This window comes from Dermochelys coriacea, chromosome 4 (genome assembly GCF_009764565.3).
Source record: "Dermochelys coriacea isolate rDerCor1 chromosome 4, rDerCor1.pri.v4, whole genome shotgun sequence".
NCBI lineage: Eukaryota > Metazoa > Chordata > Testudines > Dermochelyidae > Dermochelys > Dermochelys coriacea.
In genome coordinates, this window is record NC_050071.1 from 81,821,557 (window position 1) to 81,843,558 (window position 22,002).

The window sequence follows — 22,002 nt, forward strand, 5'->3', positions numbered from 1 at the left end:
CACTTCAAGAGGGTTACTCGCATGATTTAAACTTTATAGGGTTGATTCCTAACTCAATGAAGGATTTGAAGAAATTTACAGAGGTTATATTGAACATTTACAAATCAGTATAATATTCTGGCCTATTGTTTTTCTTTTCTTTTTTTTTAATTGACTTCAGAATATGCTTCTCCAATATTTCTCATGAAATATCTGAAATTTCTGCAGGATCATAGTTTAAAGCACTTTGGATCCAGTGTTGTATTTAGTGAGATAGGTACAGCTACTCGCTGCATATACCCTGAATAGCCTGCTTACATAGCACTTAAAGGTGCACAAACAAGCTAATCAGCAACGTATATGTGGCACTGGATTGCACTGTGCCTTTTTAATTCCTAAAACTGGGAAGGGGGCATGCTGGGATAGAACGTCTGTGTCAGGAACTAAGTGCCCTTACTCCACATGGTAGATTCCATGTTGGCCTTTACTAGGTCATTTAGAGTTTTATGTACTTAATAACGGACCAAAAGGAACTGTCCATTCCTCATGCAATCATTTCTGATAGAGTCCCCATGTATATGTGCAAAAACATTCCATCTCCAAAAACAGGATTCCCATCTACTGAATTAGTTGCCCTCCCAGCCACTTTGGACAGGCTGCCAAAACTATTGTGCCATGGTACAAATAATAAAGAATATTAGTGTCTGCCTCAGGGGGCTTATGTTTAAATCTAAAGGAGGTCAGTAGGTTTTGTTTCTTCTTGGATCTTCAGACTTCTGGTGTTGGTCCTGCCTTCTACCTTCTCCACTCTCCATAGCTTAAAAAGCTGGGAGGCCTGCTCTTGGAACTGACACCTCTCCCACAAGTCTTTAGCTGCTATAGATTTGGCCATTTTGTCATAACCAGTCTTGTTGATGCATTTCATAAAAATGCATTTTTCTTCTGTTAAATTCAGGAGGCTTTCATGTCCGCATATGCTAATAATTCTGTATAAAATGGTGACATGGAAATAGCCCAGACACAGTAACACTTGAAAGGAAAAATATTAAAAATAATACTCAGGGGCATGTCGACTCCATACCAACATCCTATATCTGGGGTTGGTGAATGGTGCAAAAGGAACCCTATGTAGGCATCTCTAGGCAGTGTAATATAAAAGGAATGGGGGCGGGGTGGCCATCAGGCACTCTTGAGTTCTAATCCCAGCTCTACTGCTCGCTTGCTCGGTGACCTTGGGCAAGTTGTTTAGCCACCATGTGCCTCAGTTTCCCCATCTTTCAACAAGTTGATTTACTAACCTACCTCCCATTGCTGGTGTAAAGATTAATTACTTACATTTCTATATTTAAAAAAATACATATCTTCCTCCTCCTGGGAAGTCCTATTATAGCTAGATATGTATGTCTATATGTTTTTGTTCTTGGGGTTTGGGGTTTTTTTAGACTGTAGGATAACAGAGCATGTGGAGTCATACAGCCTTATAGTGGCTAGGACTTTCCCTATGACTGACAGTACATCTTGAGATTTTGAAAAGAAAAAAAATCTGGATTTGGAATTATGTCTAAAATAAAGATTTTTGTCTGCCATTCAAATAATTACAGTGTTTGGGGTTTTTAAGGAAGCTCAGTTCTGCCCTTTGATACATTTGGAGAAAGTATAGTAAGTATATTTTGTAAACACTAGTTTTTCTGTCTCAGCCTGTGGTTTTATTTATAAAATTTCTCCAGTGATCTCCATATACTGAAAAGTTACTGATCCATTATGTGGGGCATAAGGTGGACAGGGCAATCAAAGTTCACACTTCTAGTTCTAATATAGTTTGTCTCAGTTATTTTCTCCAAGTCAGGCTTACTTCGGTAACACTACATTAGTACGTACAGGGAAGGTTCCAAAGAGTGAAGCATTCGGAGGAATCTTGTAATCCATATCATTATCAAAAACCTTGATTAGGTACTTGAAATTCAAAATTATTAGATACATCCCTTGAGTTTCTTATGCATGTGGGTATTGGTTGGTTTGGTATTTCCGCTGTTCCTATCAGACAAAAATACACACACAAAAAATTCAACAGACTGGAATATTTTGTAGTCTGTGCTTGCAAGTATCCCCAGGTAAGTTGTCACCGTCTCTTGCTGCCTCTCCCTTTTTTTTCCAGCACGGAACATGTCTTTCTGAAGTCTGAGATTAAGAAAAGGAGTATCTTGCATTTCCCATCCTCCCCACCCCACCCAAAAACAAAATCTTCCAGCCTTTATTGTCCTAAACTAGGTTTTTCCCCATCATTGTACTACTACTTTGCTGTTAAAAAGGAACTCCTTTCCCTTCCATTCATAACATAATTAAAATATTGAATATTACTGTATTAGCTCTCTTAGGGAGAGCCGCATCATCCAGAGAAGGGGACCACTCTTGATGCTGGCTGATCTTTCCATTTATCTCCCCACCCCTTATAAAAATTAATGAGTCCCAGCTTTTCAGCATCAGTATTTTCTCAGTAGGTGTTTTAAAGTATCCCATAACCTTTTATATATTAGTTTATCTTCCCCAGTTGGATTGTGAAGAACTAAGAGAGAGGAGAGCATTACTCAGTAGATAATTCTAAATTCTATACTGTCAAATAATTTGTCTTTCTCTCATCATATAGGAACATTTGCATGTCTAGGGCCTACACTAACAAGTTAGGTCAACCCAGCTACATCGCTCATGGGTGTGAAAAATCTACCCCCCGAGCGACATAGCTAAGCCAACCAACTCCCTGTGTAGACAGCGTTAGGTCGACAGAATTCTTCTGTAGGCCTAGCTACTTCTCCTCAGAGTGGTTCTACACCAGTGGTTCTCAACCGGGGATACATCAACTCATCTAGATATTTGCCTAGTTTTATAACAGGCTACATAAAAAGCACTAGGAAAGTCAGTACAAACTAAAATTTCATACAGACAATTACTTGTTTATACTGTTCTATATGCTATACACTGAAATGTAAGTACAATATTTATATTCCAATCGATTTATTTCATAATTATATGGTAAAAATGAGAAAGTAAGCAATATTTCAGTAATAGTGTGGCTGTGACACTTTTGTATTTTTATGACTGATTTTGTAAGCAAGTAGTTTAAGTGAGATGAAACTTGGGGGTACGCAAGACAAATCAGACTCCTGGAAGGGGTACAGTAATGTGGAAAGGTTGAGAGCCACTGACCTAAACCAAGGGGAGAACCCTTCCAGTTGTCTTCACAGCGGCCACATGTCACAAGGTCACTTGTGCTGTAAAGACAGGTAGTTCCCTGGGTTTTATGGCATGTGTAAACTTCGTAACCACAGTTGAATTCTCAGACTGAGGAAAAATAAACCTCTTTCGTCAGTTCAGGATCTTACAGTTGCGTACTAGCCCTGTAGTTTGCTGAGCCAATGTGCAGACATAAATCTGGGCCACAGCTATATCTGAAATAAGGTATGCTAATTATTTATAACATCACATAGCAACCACTCTACATCTTAAACTAGCATTTCATGAGCCAATCAGTGTGTTTCTTTTATCCCTTGTTAAGCCATAGTTCCAGCTCAAGAGAAAATCATTTTAGAAGATTTAACACAAGTTAAACACTATTTAAAATGTATTTTTCATAAATGTATACACTAGTATTGGGAAAAAATGTTTGTAGTAATAATACACATCTTATTTATGTGTACTGTGTTTTGTGAGTCTTTTTCTTTTTAAAGAGAGAGTACTGCTGTGAATATTGTAATATTCTAACTTAGAACCGTGCAAGAAGATGTTTATGAAATCCTGCATTATGTTTATTGACCAGATTTAAAATCTCATATGCTAAATGTAAATCTATTAAATCCAGGATAACAGCTAAGAATTTAACCTCTTTTTCCTGCGTTTGGCATCTACCCTCTAGTGAATATGAACCTGGCTTTAACAAAGCTTATAGATAAAGTTTATGGGTATATTATGACTTTGCTGTTTTTAATAATTTTTATAGATTTTTTTGTAATGTTGTTAACCAAATCAGCTTACAGTGTTGAAAATTTCTGTAACAGAATATATGCCCCTGTGTTAATAGTCACTTGTGAAGTAAAGAAGTGATATTCGGATGGCTGCTGCACTGAGGTAAAGTCCACCTCAAAAATACGTAATTCCTGGCACCTTAGAGACTAACAAATTTATTTGAGCATAGGCTTTCATGAGTTACAGCTCACTTCATCAGATGCATTCATCGCATGCACAAAAGCTTATGCTCAAATAAATTTGTTAGTCTCTAAGGTGCCACAAGTCCTCCTTTTCTTTTTACGGATACAGACTAACACGGCTGCTACTCTAAAACATAATTCCTGTACATTCATTTTTACATCTAATGCCCACTGTATATGCAGCAGTGAAATGATGTATTTTACATTAACCGAGTTCACCTTAGGTCACTGTTCTTTCTGAGCAACAAACAAGACATAATCTTCTCTCTGGAAACTCTGTGGAAGGCACAGTAGACTCTCTTGAGATGCAGCAAATGTACATGTCTGATGATTCAATGTCCAGACAGTTTCTGCTTTTGAATTATTAAAGCACTACATATTCTTAAATAACACCTCTGCTGTCATGCAGTATTTTAAATGCCAGATTCTCTAAACTATATATATAATTTTTTTTAACTGGTGCTTCTCTTTAGTGGGGGAGTGGAACAAGAAAGAAATATGACTAGCCTCTGGAGATGGTGGAGGAGTTTACATATAAACAGGACATTGTCAGGGTGTCACCGGGCAGCCCCAACAGGAGCTGTGGCAGGCCACGTCATGACAGGCACACCTGCCCCAGTTTCTCTCCTTCAGAATCCCCAGAATTAGTCTCCAGAGTTTTCTCAAGTATAAATATAGCCCTAGTGGGGTTCAGTTATTGCAAATGTTCTGTATACATTTATCATAATAAAAGTCCCATAATCATAATCCATATTTTCCCCATTATAGTCCAAAGAGTAGATGCAATATAGCCCTGGCATCCCTCACCATGCCCCAGCTCAGCACAGCCTTCTTCTATCCATGTACCAGGACAGCAATGCCAGCCCCCCGAGCTGGAGTGTAACCCTGCTCTTCTCAGCAGGACCCCCCCCCCACACCCACCACCTCTCTGCTGAGAGCATCCGTCACTCCCCTGGCCCTCTCATGGTTCTTCTGGGTCCACCTCTGCAGCCTTGGAGAGGTCAGCAGGTCAGTTCCTCTGCTGCTCTCCTGTCTTCAGCCCTCTCTGGACCTTAGCTCAGTTTCTTTGGCCTAGATCCAGCAGGAAATCCCTCTGCCATTCCTCCTTCCTTGAGCCCTCAGGCTCTAGCTCTCTTATTGGGGGGGACACTAGTCAGCAAACACCTCTTGCTGCTCTCTTGCCTTCAAGCTTCTTCCAGGTCCCAAACATACAAGGTATGGCTACACTACAATAAAAGATCTGCAATGTAGCTGTCGTTGGCCTGGGTCTGCTAACTCGGACTTGTGGGTCTCAAGCTGCAGGGCTATAAAATTGCAGTGTAGATGTTCAGGCCCGAGCTTTGAGACCCAGGGTATGTCTACACTATGAAATTAGGTTGAATTTATAGAAGTCGATTTTTTAGAAAGCAATTTTATACAGTCGATTGTGTGTGTCCCCACTTAAAACCATTAAGTCAGAGGAGTGCATCCACAGTACCAAGGTTAGCGTCGACTTCCAGAGCATTGCATTGTGGGTAGTTATCCCACAGTTCCCGCAGTCTCTGCCACCCATTGGAATTCTGGGTTGAGATCCCAATGCCTGATTGAGCAAAAAACATTGTCATGGGTGGTTCTGGGTATATGTAGCCCGCCGCCCCTCCCCCCCCCCGTGAAAGCAATGGCAGAAGATCGTTTCATGCCTTTTTTCCTGGGTTACCCGTACAGACACCATACCACGGCAAGCATGGAGCCCGCTCAGCTCACCGTCACTGGGTGTTGGCAGACGTGGGACTGCATTGCTACACAGCAGCAGCTCATTGCCCTGTGGCAGCATATAGTGCAGTACGACTAGTAGCCACCCTCATCGTCTCGTGGGTGCTCTTGGCTGGCCTCAGTGAGGTCGGATGGTGCGCCTGGGTAGACATGGGTGCTCCTGGCAGATCTCAGTAAGGTTTGTCAGGGGCGCCTGGGTGGACATGGGTGCTCCTGGCAGACCTTGGACATAAATGGGAGTGACTCAGGTCATTCTCTTCTTTAAATTTTGTCTAATGGAGATTCAGTCCTGCCTGGAATATTGGCAGAAGGATAACTCAGTGGTTTGAGCAATGGCCTGTGAAACCCAGGGTTGTGAGTTCAATCCTTGAGGGGGCCATTCTGCCTCAGCTGCTCCCCCAGCCAGCAGCACTGTCCGCTGCCAGCCTACCCCTTGCTCTTCTCTCCCTCCATGAAAGCAATGGCCGACAATCGTTTCGCACCTTTTTCCGTGTGGGTGCCATGTTGCTGTCAGCTTAGTCATCCATCTGCCGCTTCCGCTGCCACTCTGCTCTCCTCCTCACGCCATACCACAGCAAGCATGGAGCCCGCTCAGATCACCGTGGCAGTTGTGACTGCTCTAAACACCACACGCATTATCCAGCAGTATATCCAGAACCGGAACCTGCAAAAGCAGGTGAGTAGGAGACAGCAGTGCGGTGAGGAGAATGATGAGGACATGGACACAGACTTCTCTCAAAGCACAGTCCCTGGCAATGCGGGCATCATGGTGCTAATGGGGCAGGCTCATGCCGTGGAACGCCGATTCTGGGCCCGGGAAACAAGCACAGACTGGTGGGACTGCATAGTGTTGCAGGTCTGGGACGATTCCCAATGCCTGCAAAACTTTCGTATGGCTAGGGCCACTTTCATGGAACTTTGTGACTTTCTTTCCCCTGCCCTGAAGTGCTAGAATACCAAGATGAGAGCAGCCCTCACAGTTCACAAGTGAGTTGCGATAACCCTGTGGAAGCTTGCAACGCCAGACAGCTACCAGTCAGTCGGGAATCAATTTGGAGTGTGCAAATCTACTGTGGGGGCTGCTGTGATGCAAGTAGCCAACTTGATCACTGAACTGCTGCTATCAAGGTTAGTCACTCTGGGAAATGTGCAAGTCATAGTGGATGGCTTTGCTGCAATGGGATTCCCTAACTGTGGTGGGGCAATAGACGGAATGCATATCCCTATCTTGGGACCAGACCACCAAGGCAATGAGTACATAAACCGCAAGGGGTACTTTTCAATGGTGCTGCAAGCACTGGTGGATCACAAGGGACATTTCACCAACATCAAGGTGGGATGGCCGGGAAACGTACGTAATGCTCGCATCTTTAGGAACTCTGGTCTGTGGGAACAGCAGCAGCAAGGGACTTACTTTCCAGACCAGAAAATAACTGTTGGGGATGTTGAAATGCCTATAGTTATCCTGGGGGACTCAGCCTACCGCTTAATGCCATGGCTCATGAAGCCATGCACAGGCACCCTTGACAGTAGTAAGGAACTGTTCAACTATAGGCTGAGCAAGTAGAATGGTGGTAGAATGTGCATTTGGATGTTTAAAAGCGCGCTGGCATAGTTTACTGACTCAGTTAGACCTCAGCGAAACCAATATTCCCATTGTTATTACTGCTTGCTATGTGCTCCACAATATTTGTGAGAGTAAGGGGGAGACATTGATGGTGGGGTGGGAGGTTGAGGCAAATTGCCTGGCCACTGATTACGCACAGCCAGACACCAGAGCGGTTAGAAGAACACAGCAGGGCGCGCTACACATCAGAGAAGCTTTGAAAATCAGTTTCATGAGTGGCCAGGCTACAGTGTGACAGTTCTGTTTTGTTTCTTGATGAAAACCTGCCCCCTTGGTTCACTCTACTTCCCTGTAAGCCAACCGCCCTCCCCTCCCCCCTTTTGATCACCACTTGCAGAGGCAATAAAGTCGTTGTTTCAAATTCATGCATTCTTTATTAATTCGTCACACAAATGGGGGGAGAACTGCTAAGGTAGCCAGTGAGGGGTGGGGCAGGAGGGAAACACCTCTGCTGATGAGCTCTGCATGGTCACCTGTGCTGATCAGCTCACCACGCTGGCCAAACAGGAAAGGAAATTCAGAAGTTCACGGGGCTTTTCCTGTCTACCTGGCCAGTGCATCTGAGTTGAGAATACTGTCCACAGCGGTCACAATGGAGCACTCTGGATAGCTCCCGGAGGCCAATACCGTCAAATTGCATCCACACTACCCCAAATTGGATCCAGCAAGGTCGATTTCAGTGCTAATCCACTCGTCGGGGAGGAGTACAGAAATGGGTTTTAAGAGCCCTTAAAGTCTGTTCGCTGCTCCAGGCCAATGGGAGCCACTGGAAGTGGCACGGGCCAAGAGATGTACTGGCTTCCGCTTCCAGCAGCTCCCATTGGCCTGGAGCAGCGAACCACGGCCAGTGGGAGCCGTCGTCAGCCGAACCTGCAGATGCGGCAGGTTAACAAACTGGCCGGCCCGCCAGGGGCTTTCCCTACACAAGCGGAGGAACAAATTTGGGAACCACGGATCTAGTCTGACCTCCTGTATAACAGGCCATAGAACTTCCCCAAAATAATTCCGTTTGAACAAGAGCAAATCTTTTTTAAAAAACACTACATCCAGTCTTTATTTAGAAATTATCAGTGTTGGTGAATCCACCATAACCCTTGGTAAATTCTTCCAATGGTTAGTACCATCACTGTTAAAAAGATTACACCCAGTTCCAGGCTGAATTTGTCTCGCTTCAACTTCTAGATATTGGATTGTGTTATATTGTTGTCTGCTAAACTGAAGAGCCTATTTTCATATGTGTTCCCCATGTAGGTACTTAGACTGTGATCAAGTCACCCCTTAACCTTCTCTTTGCTAAGATAAGTAGATTGAACTCCTTGAATCTTTCACTGTAAAGGTATTTTTCTACTTCTTTAACAATTCTCATGGCTCTTCTCTGAACCCTCTCCAATTTATCAACATCCTTCTCAAACCAGGACTGGACATAGTATTTCAGCAGGTTTCAGAGTAGCAGCCGTGTTAGTCTGTATTCGCAAAAAGAAAAGGAGTACTTGTGGCACCTTAGAGACTAATTAATTTATTAGAGCATAAGCTTTCGTGAGCTACAGCTCACATCATTGGATGCATTTGGTGGAAAAAAAACGATTTCAGCAGCAATTGCACCAGGGCGCAGAGGTAAAATAACCTCTTTATTCCTACTTGAGATTCCCTTTTTTATACATCCAAGGATCACATTAGCCTGTTGGCCACAGCGTTGCCTGGGAGTTCATGTTCAGTTGATTATCCACCAAGACCTCCAAATCTTTTTCTGCTTCCTAGGATAGAGTTCCCTATTCTGTAAATATAGCCTACTTTGTGTGTTCCTAGATTCTATACTCTTAGGGGAATTCTGTGTCACTGTGCGTGTGCAGAATTCATGGCCCCCACAGATTTCTTTGCTTCCCTGCAGAAAAATGACTTCTGATGGGGAAGCAAAGGGAAGCTGCAAGAGCAGTCACGCACTCCTCCCTGGCAGTGCAGGCAGGTCGGTTTGGGCACCAAGAGCAGCCAGTAAAGATGTAAATCACCATTAAGGGGTGAGGCTAGGCAGTTGTGTGAGTGAAAGAGAGACACTGTCCCTCTTGCTCACTATTGCAGCCCGCTTGATATGGAGGAGTAGGGCTTTGGGGTGTTTCTGAGAGGGTAGACGTGGAGAAGGCTCTGTCCCCTCAGGCAGAGCAGAAAGTAGCAGCCTGCCTGGTGAGTGAGTTGTTCCCATTGTTCTTAGTGAATTCCCCTAGGAATATAAAAGAGGTGTAAAAATTTTAAGGCTCCTTTACATTGCCTGAGTGGTGTAACGGAGCCTTATTGTAAAGGACAATGTGACCGTAAATGCTTATGGTTCTTTAGGGATTAGAACTGGTTTTAAATTTTTGGACTGAAAATTTTTTCCCATCAAAATGTGCTCCAGGAACTGTTTGCTACTGACCTTTCTGGAGATGGTCAGCAGCCAATATAAATTGTGAGTTTGAGTCCCCAGCCCTCACTTGCTCATCAGTTACCTATGATGTAACACTGAGCATATGGCTACATATATTTGTTGACTAATAACTAGAAGTAAAGGGTCTATACTAGCTCCATTACTATTAGACAGAGGGGGTTTGGGGATTTCCTCCAGTGATCCCCACTCCAATTCTCCATCCATTGTATTGTAGTTTAAATAAATTACCAAAATAATTGAAACCAGTGTGATTATATTGAGTTATTTTGACAAATAAAATATGCAGAATTTTAAAATATTGTGTGCAGAATTCCCTCAGGAGTATAGAATCTACTAGATGTATGACTTTACAGTCAGCTCTGTTGAAACACATACTGTTTGTTGGCGCCCAGCTTACCAAGCAGTCCTTATTGCTCTGTATCAGTGATTTTGTCCTCTTCATTATTTGAGTTACGAGGCTCAGTTCATTAATTTTTGTAAAGTGCTTTGGTGTCCCATCCATTCATACATGTAACTACCCAAAGAAACTGGGAATCCCATTACTGAAATGGTGTGAGGATATAGATTTAAATCAGAAAGGGGTTGACTTTAAAAAATGAATTTTGGCAATTATTATTATGGAACTATTTTCACCAGTCAGAATGGCAGGATGCTGTACAGATACGAAAGCATAACAGTAACCTTTTTCCAATACCAACAGCTCTGCACCTTGATTCTTGAATCGGTTCTGGGTATCCGATTTGCATCATCAGTCTGTAGTGAATCTCAAACTAATGTGCAAATATCTGTACTCTGCTTGGTGGACAACTATTATTAGAATCAGACCAGAGATATTTGTATAATCACTGTACCATTATTTTTCAATAATCATACAGTGAGTATGCAAATCCATCTATTTGGACTTCTGCACTCAGAATAATCAAGCTGTTTGCAGCAGCAAAAAGACCAACTTGGCTTCTCATTCCCTTCAGCAGAAGCTTCAAAACTTATAAAAGGCAAAGTGAATAGCGCTATCAAATGGTTAATGGGGGGGAACATGAAAAAATGAGGATTTTTAGAGCTTTGACTTATCTTCCTCCTTCAGGCCCTTTCTTGTTCCTATTAAAGTCAATGGGAGCTTTGCCCGTGATTCAGTGGGAGCAGGACTGAGCCCTTCTCATCCCCACTTTACAGGTTTTTATCACTTTATTTATCTTTTTAACTCTGGAAGGTACTCAAATACGACAGTGATGAGCACATTATGATAACCTAAATAGATGGATCCTATTTCCACCTGATGGCCTTGTCTACCCCAGAGCTTCTTGCACTATTTCTCTAGCCCTATTCAACTCCGTCACTGCTAGGAACTTTGGAAGTATTAGTGTAGACCAGAAACATTTTTTTTATCTACTGTTGTCAAATATGTCCACCGCACATCATCTTGTGCTAGCAGTAGGGCTAGACAGTATGAAAAGTCCTAGTGTATATGGAGGGCTCTCTTTAACCATTCAGTTAGGGTCAGATATTTTTGTTGATATTGTTTATAATACACTGGGAGAATCTCAGCCACTCTTCCTACTTCAGATGTGAAACCAAATGCTTACAGAAATGTATTGCAACTGTTTTGGGGGAAAGAACATGGCTGACCTGGAGGGAAGTAAAAAGAGTGTGGAAAGGAAATGGGTAAGTAGGGAAAATGATGAGAAAGAAAAGGAAATAATAGGAATGGGAAAGAAGGATCAGAAAAGTGTTAATTTAAAAGGAAAAAAATTACCTTTTGGCAGCCAGTTTTGTTTGTTGCATTTTCTCCTTCTATTATTTACATTTGTATATTAAATTAAACAATTCAGTAGTAATAATGATCTCATGGCTGCTTCTTGTTAACTTGGTGTAAAGTGCTTCCTGGTGTAAATAAACCCTTTGGACTTTACCCTTTGTATTTATCAGACCAGAATATGGGCTACAGGAAGCACCCTCCAGCTATCATGGAACCACTTAAACTGTACCATATGCAAAAATATTTTAAAAAACAGTAGTGGGAGCCAGCCTAGTGTCAGAGCTTTCTGCTGCTAGTCAGGCAAGCCACATTCAATTCTGGATCTCTTTCCCTTTTTGGACTTACTCATTCCAATGGGCCTGGGAAGTGGTGAGCATAATAAAACCGCTAGCTAATTTTAGTGTATACTGATAGGCTCCAAAGAATCCCAATCACGGTTTTTGCTGCTGAGATGCAGAAATGGAGGGTTGTATGGTGGATGTGATAAAGGGATATCTTTAGACTACATCAGAGATGCAAAGGAGTTAACTTCCCCCAAGTAGGATGGGGAAGAGAGAAGGCTGATATATTTAACTTGGAAAATTGCTTACTGCCCAGGCATGGTAATTATATTTTTGTATGATATTTTGCTCACTTTCTATGTCTATAGGAGTTAGTCATCCAGTGCATCAACAGAGCATCAGCTAAACCAGTGCTTAAAGAGTCTTTTACACAACACTTTATAGTCATTCTGGTCTGTTGGGTGAATCATACATTTTTTTAAATGCATTTGCAATACCTTATACGTAACAACCATAACAGCATCAAAAGATCCATTTCAGTCTCTTTTAATAACTCTTTCATAAAGCTCCCAGAAGAGAGCTTTTTTCCTTTCTTTTCTTCCTATTTTTTAAATGAGTATTGAATAAACAAGTAAAATTTAAGATTGAGGTCTACATTAGTCCCATCCAAGGGAGTCCTTCGTAGGGAATGGTGAGGTGTCCTGCCTCAAGACACTGTCTCCATGACGAACTGTATCTCTACAATGAAAAGGGGAGCATGAAATGGGACTTCTGCACCACCACCCTCTAACTTCAGCAGGAGTAACACTAAATTGTGCAGTGCATCTTGTACACAGACACAAAGAAAAGCTGAGAGAGTCTGGCTTTCTGGTTCACTGCCACCGGCAACAAAGCTAAGGGTAGAGGATGGAGGGACAGCATTAGCAAAGCAGGCACTTAGATAGTATGAACCAGACATAAACAGATAATACATATCAGGCTGTGTGCGCACTGTATTCATTCTTGGCATTTCTGCCCTATGCTAAGAGCCTGTTCAAGCTGAAGGTATAGTTTTCAAGTTCTTTAATTGTAGATGCTTGAGGTCCAGAGAGTGGGGGTTGCATATTATTATTTTGTGTTGGTCCAGGGAAATAACACAAGGCTCTGAGCTCTCAGTGTGTGTGCTAAGCTCTTGTTGTCCACCTGCCAGTACACAGTTGCTTTTTTTTTTTTAAGACATTCCCATTTGTTGCTACTGCTGGTGTGCCCTGCCCATTCAGGGTTGTGTGTCTGTCTGCTACTGCTTCCAGGATGATCTTCTGTAGCGAGGTTACTCCCACTGGAAAGGGAGAGAGGGAAATCTGAGTTCCCTTGCCTTACCTTGATGATGATTTCATGAAATGTATGTGACCCATAATTCGCGGTGGGGGAAGGAAGATTGGAATCTTAATGGCTTGTCTTCACTACCGCAGTACGTCAGCACAGATGCATCAATGCAGCTGTGATGATGTAGCACCTCTGGTGAAGACGCACTATGCTGATGAGAGAGCTCTCTCCTGTTGGCATAAATACGCCACTTCAACAAGCTGTCTGCAGAAGAGCATCTCCCACTGACAGAGTGGTGTAGACACCGCTTTTAAGTCGATCTAACTTGCGTTAGTGAGGGGGGTGGCTTTTTCACAATCCTGAGTGTCTTAAGCGGTAGTGTAGACAAGCTCTGAGTACTCCTCTCCTCCCACTTCTTCTTTGCTGCTGCTCTCACTCTTGTGTCCATATTGTTCCTATTCAACTTCTTAACAGCTCCATTATAAACCTTTCCTGTCAAATATTCCTAGTAATTGACTCAGTAAAAACACCTCTATACACAAATATCATCCAAAGCCAGATAAGAGAGTGGTTACTATTGTGACAAAGCTCTGTCCTTGTCTTCATGGGTCCCGCGTTTCCTGGCGGATTTTGCTAGCCTCAGAGGCTCACTGTGACCCTCCACGTAACCCTTCTCTCTCTAGAGACAAGGATCATAGTCTACTGAGCCATTTTCATCATAAGCCAGCAAGGGAGGTGAGGAGAAGTTATCCTTCCTTGCACAGTCTCCGTTGTCTCCCAGTCTCAGTGATTAATCAGGGGGAGGGAGGAATGGGGGGAGCCAAGGCCCGCCCTCTTCTCCGAGTTCCAGCTCAGGGACCCTAATAGTATCAGCTATGGTAGCTGACCTTTTAGAAACATGACACGTACAATTCCCTGGGCTACTTCCCCACAACAGCCCCCGCTTCCTCAAGCTCCACTTCACCCTTACCTCAGGGCCTCCTTCCTTGTGCCTGATATGCTGTGTACTACTCAGCCTCTCCAACAGCACAACTTCCTCCCACAGCTCCTGACATCCACCCCCACCTGACTAACTGGGAGGCTTTTAACTAGTTTCAGCCAGTCCCTGATTGGCTTCAAGTGTCTCAATCAACCTAGCCTTCTCCCTGCCTTCTGGAAAGTTCTTAATTGGCCCCAGGTGTCTTAATTGACCTGGAGCAGCTGCCATTTAACTTATCCTGGTACCAGGGGTTTGTTTAGCCTGGAGCTAATATATGTGTCTCCCACTACTTTTTTATAGCCATTTGGCCTTGCCCTGTCACACTATACATACTGCAATACACTACCCACTAATGGGGTGAGTTAGGGATAATGAGTTTTCTCTAGTTAGCATGAGTTCTCTCTTGTTGACTTATGTCAAAACTTCAGGAGGGCTGAGGGCTGTGTGTGGAAACGCATACAACTATAATTGCTAAAATAGTGAAACACGGGCATACATTAGAATCCGCTCTAATAAAATTTGGACAGCAATAGCTTAGCTTTCTCATTGAAATGTTCTTCACGTATGAAAGAGAGAAAAACACTTTAATTTCTACTCCTCTTTTCTGTAAAATGCATTCTAGAAGCGCGTATTAAGAACATGATATAAGAGAGTTTTTGACTGTAAAGAAAAAGGGGATAATGACTGACTTCACAAAGAAATTTTAAAATTGCCTTTTGCTAAAGTTGACTGAAAAGGCCACAAGAAAAATGTTTGGTATGGTGCAGGTGGAACTAGGTTTTTTGTTGCTTTTTGTTTTTAAGCCTTCAAATCTTGAAAAAGTAGCACGACATCTCTTTTCATATTAATTTTTTTTTTAAATAACCTTGAGTAGTTGAATGCCAGAAGGTTCTGTTCTGCTCTGGACTCCCGATTATGGAGTGGTGACTGCTCCACATGTCCTTTTAACACAGACAAAACTAATGAGGAATAAAGAAATGTTGGCACTTATTTCTTAGCATCCCTCCTTATTTTCCACAGTCCAAGTTCTGTCTCCAGACAGGCACCCACGTCTTTGGTCAGCATGGTGGCTGCTGTCTGAGGAAGTAAAGGAGAGGGAGATACTGCCCAGACTGCAGCATAGTCATAATGCTCTCCGCAGCAAGAGCTATCTGTGTCTCTGATGCATGAACCCTTCTCCCAATTGAGAAAGCAGCGTCTGGGTTCACCTTCCCAACATGGAGAGTGGGGGAGATTTTTGGCCTTTGGAAGGTTAAAGCCTACTACCAGCAAGCAGTCTCGCATATAATGAAGGCTTGGAACCTACTTGCATTAACACTTCCTTAGCCAGCCTACTAAAAAGGCCTTTTAGAAGATGCCGACAGAGGAAGTAGAGAAGAATCCATGCCACGTGAGCCACAGCAAGGCAGATACAGGCAGATTTCCTCTCGAGTCATACATGAGATCTCCCCAGTATGGCTCCAACATTAAGCAGGTTGCTCTTCTGTGAGGTTATGGGCATATAAGGAGATGGGTCAGGGTCCCACTGAATTCATCAAAGAAGAAGGGGAATGGAGTTCAACTGGGCCTTTCCCCTTCCCCCACCTCATATTTCCCAGGTAAATTCCAGTTAGGAACTTAATCCAACTGGTCTTTTCTGCAGTGGGTTAGCAGAAGCCAAAGTTTCAACACCCTTTAAAAAAACAAAATAAAATAAAGCTTTTCAAGGTTAGAAATGAGGAGGGTTCTGTTCTCCCCATGTATGAGACCAGGGATGAGATTATTTGGAGTCCTGGGAACAAATGGATGGAAAACCGTGTCTTCCCTAAGGTGTGCATGCAACAAGAACTTCAGGACTGTCCTAAACCTTGGTGTTTGTTGTCCTGTAATCTGTTCAGCAGTGGAAAAAAGACTCCCTTTTGTAACTCTCCCTGAAGAGTAAGCTGGTGAAACCAGAACTTTTACTGCAGGATCTGATCCCATCCTGTTAGCACTAAATGAGTTGATTAACTTGCACCAATGAACTGTTCTTGAGCAGTCTCCAATTCATTAAGCAAAAGCAGACTGATTCCCACATCACACAGGTTTCCTTCAGTATTAAGCATGAACATTTTTTCTCTTCTTTTTTGGTGGTTGTATAAACATCTGTTTCAACTATTGTATTTCTTGTGTGGGGTGTGTTTTAGAGTTTGCTGCATCCATTTTGTCTTGAAAGAAAGCAGTAGTGAATAATAGGGGCTGGTTCAATGCCATTTATTTCATTTACAGATGCTTCCGATTTACGCAATTGTTCCATTCTGGAAAGCCTCGCATAACTCTAATTTTGCATAATTCGGAAACGTATAACCGAATGTTATGCAAAAAAAAAAAAACTAACTAAAAAACTCCTGGTTCTAGCTTACGGAACTTTTTCTGTAAGTGCAAATTTGCGTTAAATTGGGTCTTGCATAACCTTGTGAGTGTCTGTATTTATTTTTGATCCTCCTCCTAAACTCTAGCCTTATAGATTAATTTAGTCATTTAGGAATCAGAAATACTTTCCTTCATTTTAGCACATGAAGCTCCAAAATGTGGACATTTTTGTTATCCCTTCCCCTCACAGTTATGTGGTAACACCAAGAGCCAGTGTTTGAAGTCAGTTTGTAATTGCCACAACAGCATGCTAGCTCTTGGACAGCATATCGTCCACTGTGCTGGTCCCATGTTGTCCTCCTGCTGTACTCAAACACAAGTAGCAAAGAGTAACTGCAAACTCTGACCTCTGAAACGTGTGTGTGGAGTTGGTAACATACAGTAGGAGACACAGAAGAGAGCAGCCCAGCCATTTGCTTCTACTACACATCAGTCAGGGCCTTATTTGGTGTAATACTTTGAAGTATTAAGGACTTGATCCTGTACCACTGAAGTCAATGGAAATTTTTACGTTGACTTCAATAGGTACAGAATCAGGCCTGAAGGCCCAGTCCACAAAATGACGTATGTGGATTTTATGTAGTCAATAATAAGGTATTCCCTCTGCTTGTATTTGATATCTGCACTCAAGCATGTGGTCCATCAGACCCCACTTAAAGGCCAGGCAACTCTTGTGGGGAAGTTTTTAGAAGACAAATAAATAACATCATCCAGCATAGTCAACACATTTGTTTTGAATAAAATAGATCTATATAATTCAAATAGTCTTTTTCTTGGAGAGGCTGAAGAGCTTAGAGCCTGATGGGGGCAGTTGTTTATGTGGGAATGGTTTGGTGGGAAAGTCCTGCCTGTTGGATTGTGTTGGAGGTATGGTTCTCCTGTGTGCTTTGTTTCTATTGCATTTTTATCTGAAAAAAATGTTATGGGCCCCTATTTATACATTGCTGTAAATCACAATTAATACATACGTACTGATGAATTGGGATGTAAATATTTGACTAGAATAATAAAAATGAAATCTTTCCCCTTGATTCTCTTTTCTTTGTATTCTTTCCATTTTGTAGTTTAGTCACCTACACAATGGAAGTAACTAAAGTTTTTTTTTTTTACTCTATTAATGTCCTTTTTTTATTTAGTTAATAATTCATGTGACTGAAGTGTAGGAGATAAATGGAAATACAGACTAGAGAATGCCTATCAATGTGCTCAGTTTGAATTGTTTGCTCAGCATGCTATAACTTTTGTGTTGGCAACACTCTGTTTGGGATGGTGGGAGGGGAGCCGAAGAACTTTTCATGATTATACAGTAGCTCATATGTATTTACTGTTGTTTTAGGCGTTCCAACTCCCAGTCCTGAAATTCTTCGGCATACCTTGAACATGCTTGTACGAGAGAGGAAAATATATCCAACTCCAGATGGCTATTTCATCGTGACCCCACAGACTTATTTTATAACCCCATCCCTCATAAGAACTAATAGTAAATGGTACCATTTGGATGAGAGGATACCTGACAGGTCTCAGTGTACCTCTCCACAGCAAGGAACTATAACTCCTTCCACCTCAGGCTGCGTCAGGGACCGAACTTTACCCAAAAACCACTGCGACTCTTGCCATTGTTGCAGAGAAGACATGCATAGCATGCATGCATCCACCCTACAGAGGAAATCCACAAAAGACTGTAAAGACTCATATTGCCCTCCTTCTCTATGTCAGGTACCACCCACTGAAAAAAGTAAAAGTACTGTAAATTTTTCTTATAAAGCAGAGACTCTCTCAAAGCCTAAAGATGTAGAAAAGCAGTCTAAAAAATTTGGACTAAAATTGTTTCGGCTAAGCTTTAAAAAGGACAAGGCAAAACAGCTGGCCAATTTCTCTGGCCAGTTTCCTCCTGAGGAATGGCCCTTGAGAGATGAAGACACCCCTACCACTATACCTAGGGAGGTAGAAATGGAGATTATTAGGCGCATTAACCCAGACTTGACTGTGGAAAATGTAATGAGGCATACTGCACTAATGAAGAAACTTGAAGAAGAAAAAGCTCAAAGAAGCAAAGCTGGATCTTCAGCTCACCATAGTGGGCGAAGCAAAAAGGGTAGGAATCACAGAAAGCCTCATGGAAAATCTCGGTCACACAGCAAGACCCGGGTGTCCAAAGGAGACCCTTCAGATGGTTCCCATTTGGATATACCAGGTGAAAGAGAGTATGAGTTCTATGATCCCCTTACTAGGTCCCCACGGGAAGGCTGTTTCATAATAGAACACAAAGGAGATAATTTTATCATGCACAGCAATCCTAGCGTGATTGAATCTCACTTTCCCATGACACCAGAATGGGATGTATCTGGTGAACTGGCCAAAAGAAGAACTGAGATGCCTTTTCCTGAACCTTCAAGGGGAAGCTCCCACTCCAAGGTCCATCGAAGCCACAGCCATACACAAGATAGAAGGTCAAGGAACGAGAGGTCTAACAAAGCCAAGGAAAGGTCTAGGTCGATGGACAACTCTAAAGGACCTCTGGGTTCTGCTACTTTAGGTACACCTGAAGACGTAGCTGAAGGGTGTAGCCCCGATGACCCAACAACTAGCCAAGCATATATGGATGACAGTACCTTAAGGCCTTCACAGTCACTCAGTCATCAAAGGGCTCTGATTTCATCTGCAAACTATAAAGATGTGTGTGTACCCGAAATAGTTAGTGGCAATGTAGAAACCCCCAATTCCTGTAGCTTATTGGAACAAATCAAGCCTACAGAGAATTTACCATCTTATAGTGAGCTCAACTCCTGCACAACAAAATCAGCAACTGATGATTATTTTCAATGCAACACTTCGAGTGAGACTGTACTTACTGCTCCGTCACCACTGGGGAAAAATAAAGAGGACCATGACACGGTGACTTTAACAGAAGGAATAAAAAAACTTTCTCCCTCAGAAAGACAGTCCCAACACATAACCAGAGAACCTGGGGTACACAAAGAGGAGTCCCCTAATGGGCCAAGTAGTGGTCCAGGTGTTGCTGGCCAGAACCCTGAGGTGATCGCAAATGGGCGACTGGTTCAACACCATAACACTGAATCAAGCAGCCTGGACAAAAGGAAAGAAATATTTAGCAAAGATACACTTTTTAAACCTCTACACAATACACTCTCTGTGAATAGCTATCACAAGTCCAGTGCACCCCTACTAAAACCCCATCAAAAGACACCCTCTGACACACTGCCAATCAGATGTGAGAAACTTGAACAAGCTATAGTAACCTCAGTTACACAAGTTTTACCCGTTTCACAGAGACAGCAAGAACCAGCTGGGAACCAGGAAGCCACCTTTGATTATTACAATGTTTCTGATGATGATGACTCAGAGGAAGGAACAAACAAAAATGCTGAGGAAGAAAAAAACAGGGATGATGTGGGCACTATGCAGTGGCTGCTGGAGCGGGAAAAAGAAAGGGATCTGCAAAGAAAGTTTGAGAAGAATCTCACTCTTCTCACCCCCAAAGAAACTGAAAACAGCAGCAGCCAGAGAGCCACCCATTCAGCTCGATTGGACAGCATGGACAGCAGCAGCATTACTGTAGACAGCGGGTTCAATTCTCCACGGTAGGACTGTAAAATTAATTATAAGGACCATTCTAGAATGCTCTGTTTTCAGTTATTACTGTGTTATATATATGGGTGAACAATTGTGGGACTGTGTTAAACTGTTTGACATTCTTTTAGACAAAATTTTTAGGCAGCCTCAGAAAGCCTCTATCCAGACCGATGGCTTGGTTTCTTTCCCTCATATAGGCAACAGCAACAAATCTTACCACTGCCTTTTTGCCAAAGGTTCATTGTCCCTGCACCCCAAACTTTCTTGTATCACTTCTTCAGACTAATTTATGTTGTATTTAGAATTGGGGGGAGAGGGGGCTCAAAAATAACATCAGCAAGATTAACTGGAAGAACGGATACAGTGTAGTGGCAGAGTCTTTGGCTAAGATATTACAGATAGGTGATTAGGGGACATAGAGATACCACTTATACTTTTCTCTGGTATTTTTTAAATCCTCTTTCTGTAGCCATGTCTGTCACCAGTCCAAACTGGTAGGATTTGAAGAGCAGTCTCTTCTAGCTAGAAGAAGAGTGGAGAGAGGTTCAGGAAGGTACCACAGCCCTGAAGGTACTAAGGATGTTTGGTCTCTGAAAATGTCTAAACAGTGCACCAACTGAGGTGTCTAGCCTGTAATGTCTAGGAAAAAAGTGTAAGGATTCTATATGGTGTTAGAAGTTTTAGAAACATATGGGAAGAGACAGTTGCTGATATATGCCCACCCTGAAGATTTTACAGTATCATCTCCAGTTTAATAATCCTTCACTGAGGCTTCTCCTCTCTGGTCCCAGAGGAAGCTGTGGCCCTGGTAGACTGGGTCTTGAGTCTCATTGTTTATCCTAGAAACCAACCAATTAATCCAGACCAATGATTCTTAAGACAAAGTAACAATGTACAGGTGGTAGTTCTTTTGCAGTATCCTATTGTAGACTTAAGTTATTTATCATCTTCACTTTTACAACAAATAAGATCTGAATCTTGTTAGGTAAAAGGAAATTATATTTGTTTCTGTTTTAAAATTGATTTAGTTTTTCTAAATTGTTAATTTACAATAAATAAATAAATGTTGGTTGTGCGGGGCCTCAGAACGTATGCAAAGGAGTCCTGATCTCTACACACATGGCCAGATTCTCCTCTCAGTTAAAATGGTGTCAGTCTAGAGAAAACTCCCTTGGTTTTGGTAGTTAATCCAGAATGATGATGATGTAATTGAGAGCAGAGTTTGACCCAATGGCTCAGAATGAGAGTCATGTAGGTTGACTTTTAGGCTTCTACCTAGCCCTTTGTGCTGTGCTGCCTCTTGATCCCTCAGCATATCTTTGTCCCTCCTATTACTAAACAGTAGCAAGTGTTTCACAGCACAGCCTGTCAGGGAAAGCTGCCTTACTGTGGGAATGAAATGCAGTTTTGTTTCACATCTCCCCTGCTGCTCAATGGCTGAGGGTAACTCTTCTGTGACACTTTTATCCCTCCCTGGTTCAAGAATTTTTAGAGCTACTGCTTTGCCTCCAATTAGCTACATGCTGCACTATCCACCAAATCACTGGGGTAATTTATTTTTTTAAAAGACACATTAATGGGGATAATTATTTCTTGCAGTAAATTTAAAAATATAATTTTAAAGGAAGAAAGAGTAATTAAGGTTCTTCTGCAAGTAGATGCAGCAATGTATTCCACTTGGATGTGTGCGGTCCTGTACTCTGGAGCCAGAGTATTTTCC

At 42.3% G+C, this 22,002-nt stretch overlaps 1 protein-coding gene across 7 annotated transcripts in view; it reads left to right on the forward strand.

Annotated features, from left to right (window-relative positions):
- Nucleotides 1-22,002, forward strand: part of STOX2 (storkhead box 2) — a 225,417-nt gene that overhangs the window by 188,200 nt on the left and 15,215 nt on the right. For 6 of the 7 annotated variants that reach the window (XM_043513575.1, XM_043513574.1, XM_043513578.1 and 3 more), the window contains one exon: nucleotides 18,025-20,290. In XM_043513575.1, coding sequence (XP_043369510.1) covers nucleotides 18,025-20,290 — 2,266 coding nt within the window. Of the gene's footprint in view, nucleotides 1-18,024; nucleotides 20,295-22,002 lie in introns of those variants that run through there. The other variant, XM_043513576.1, reaches the window with a different exon arrangement.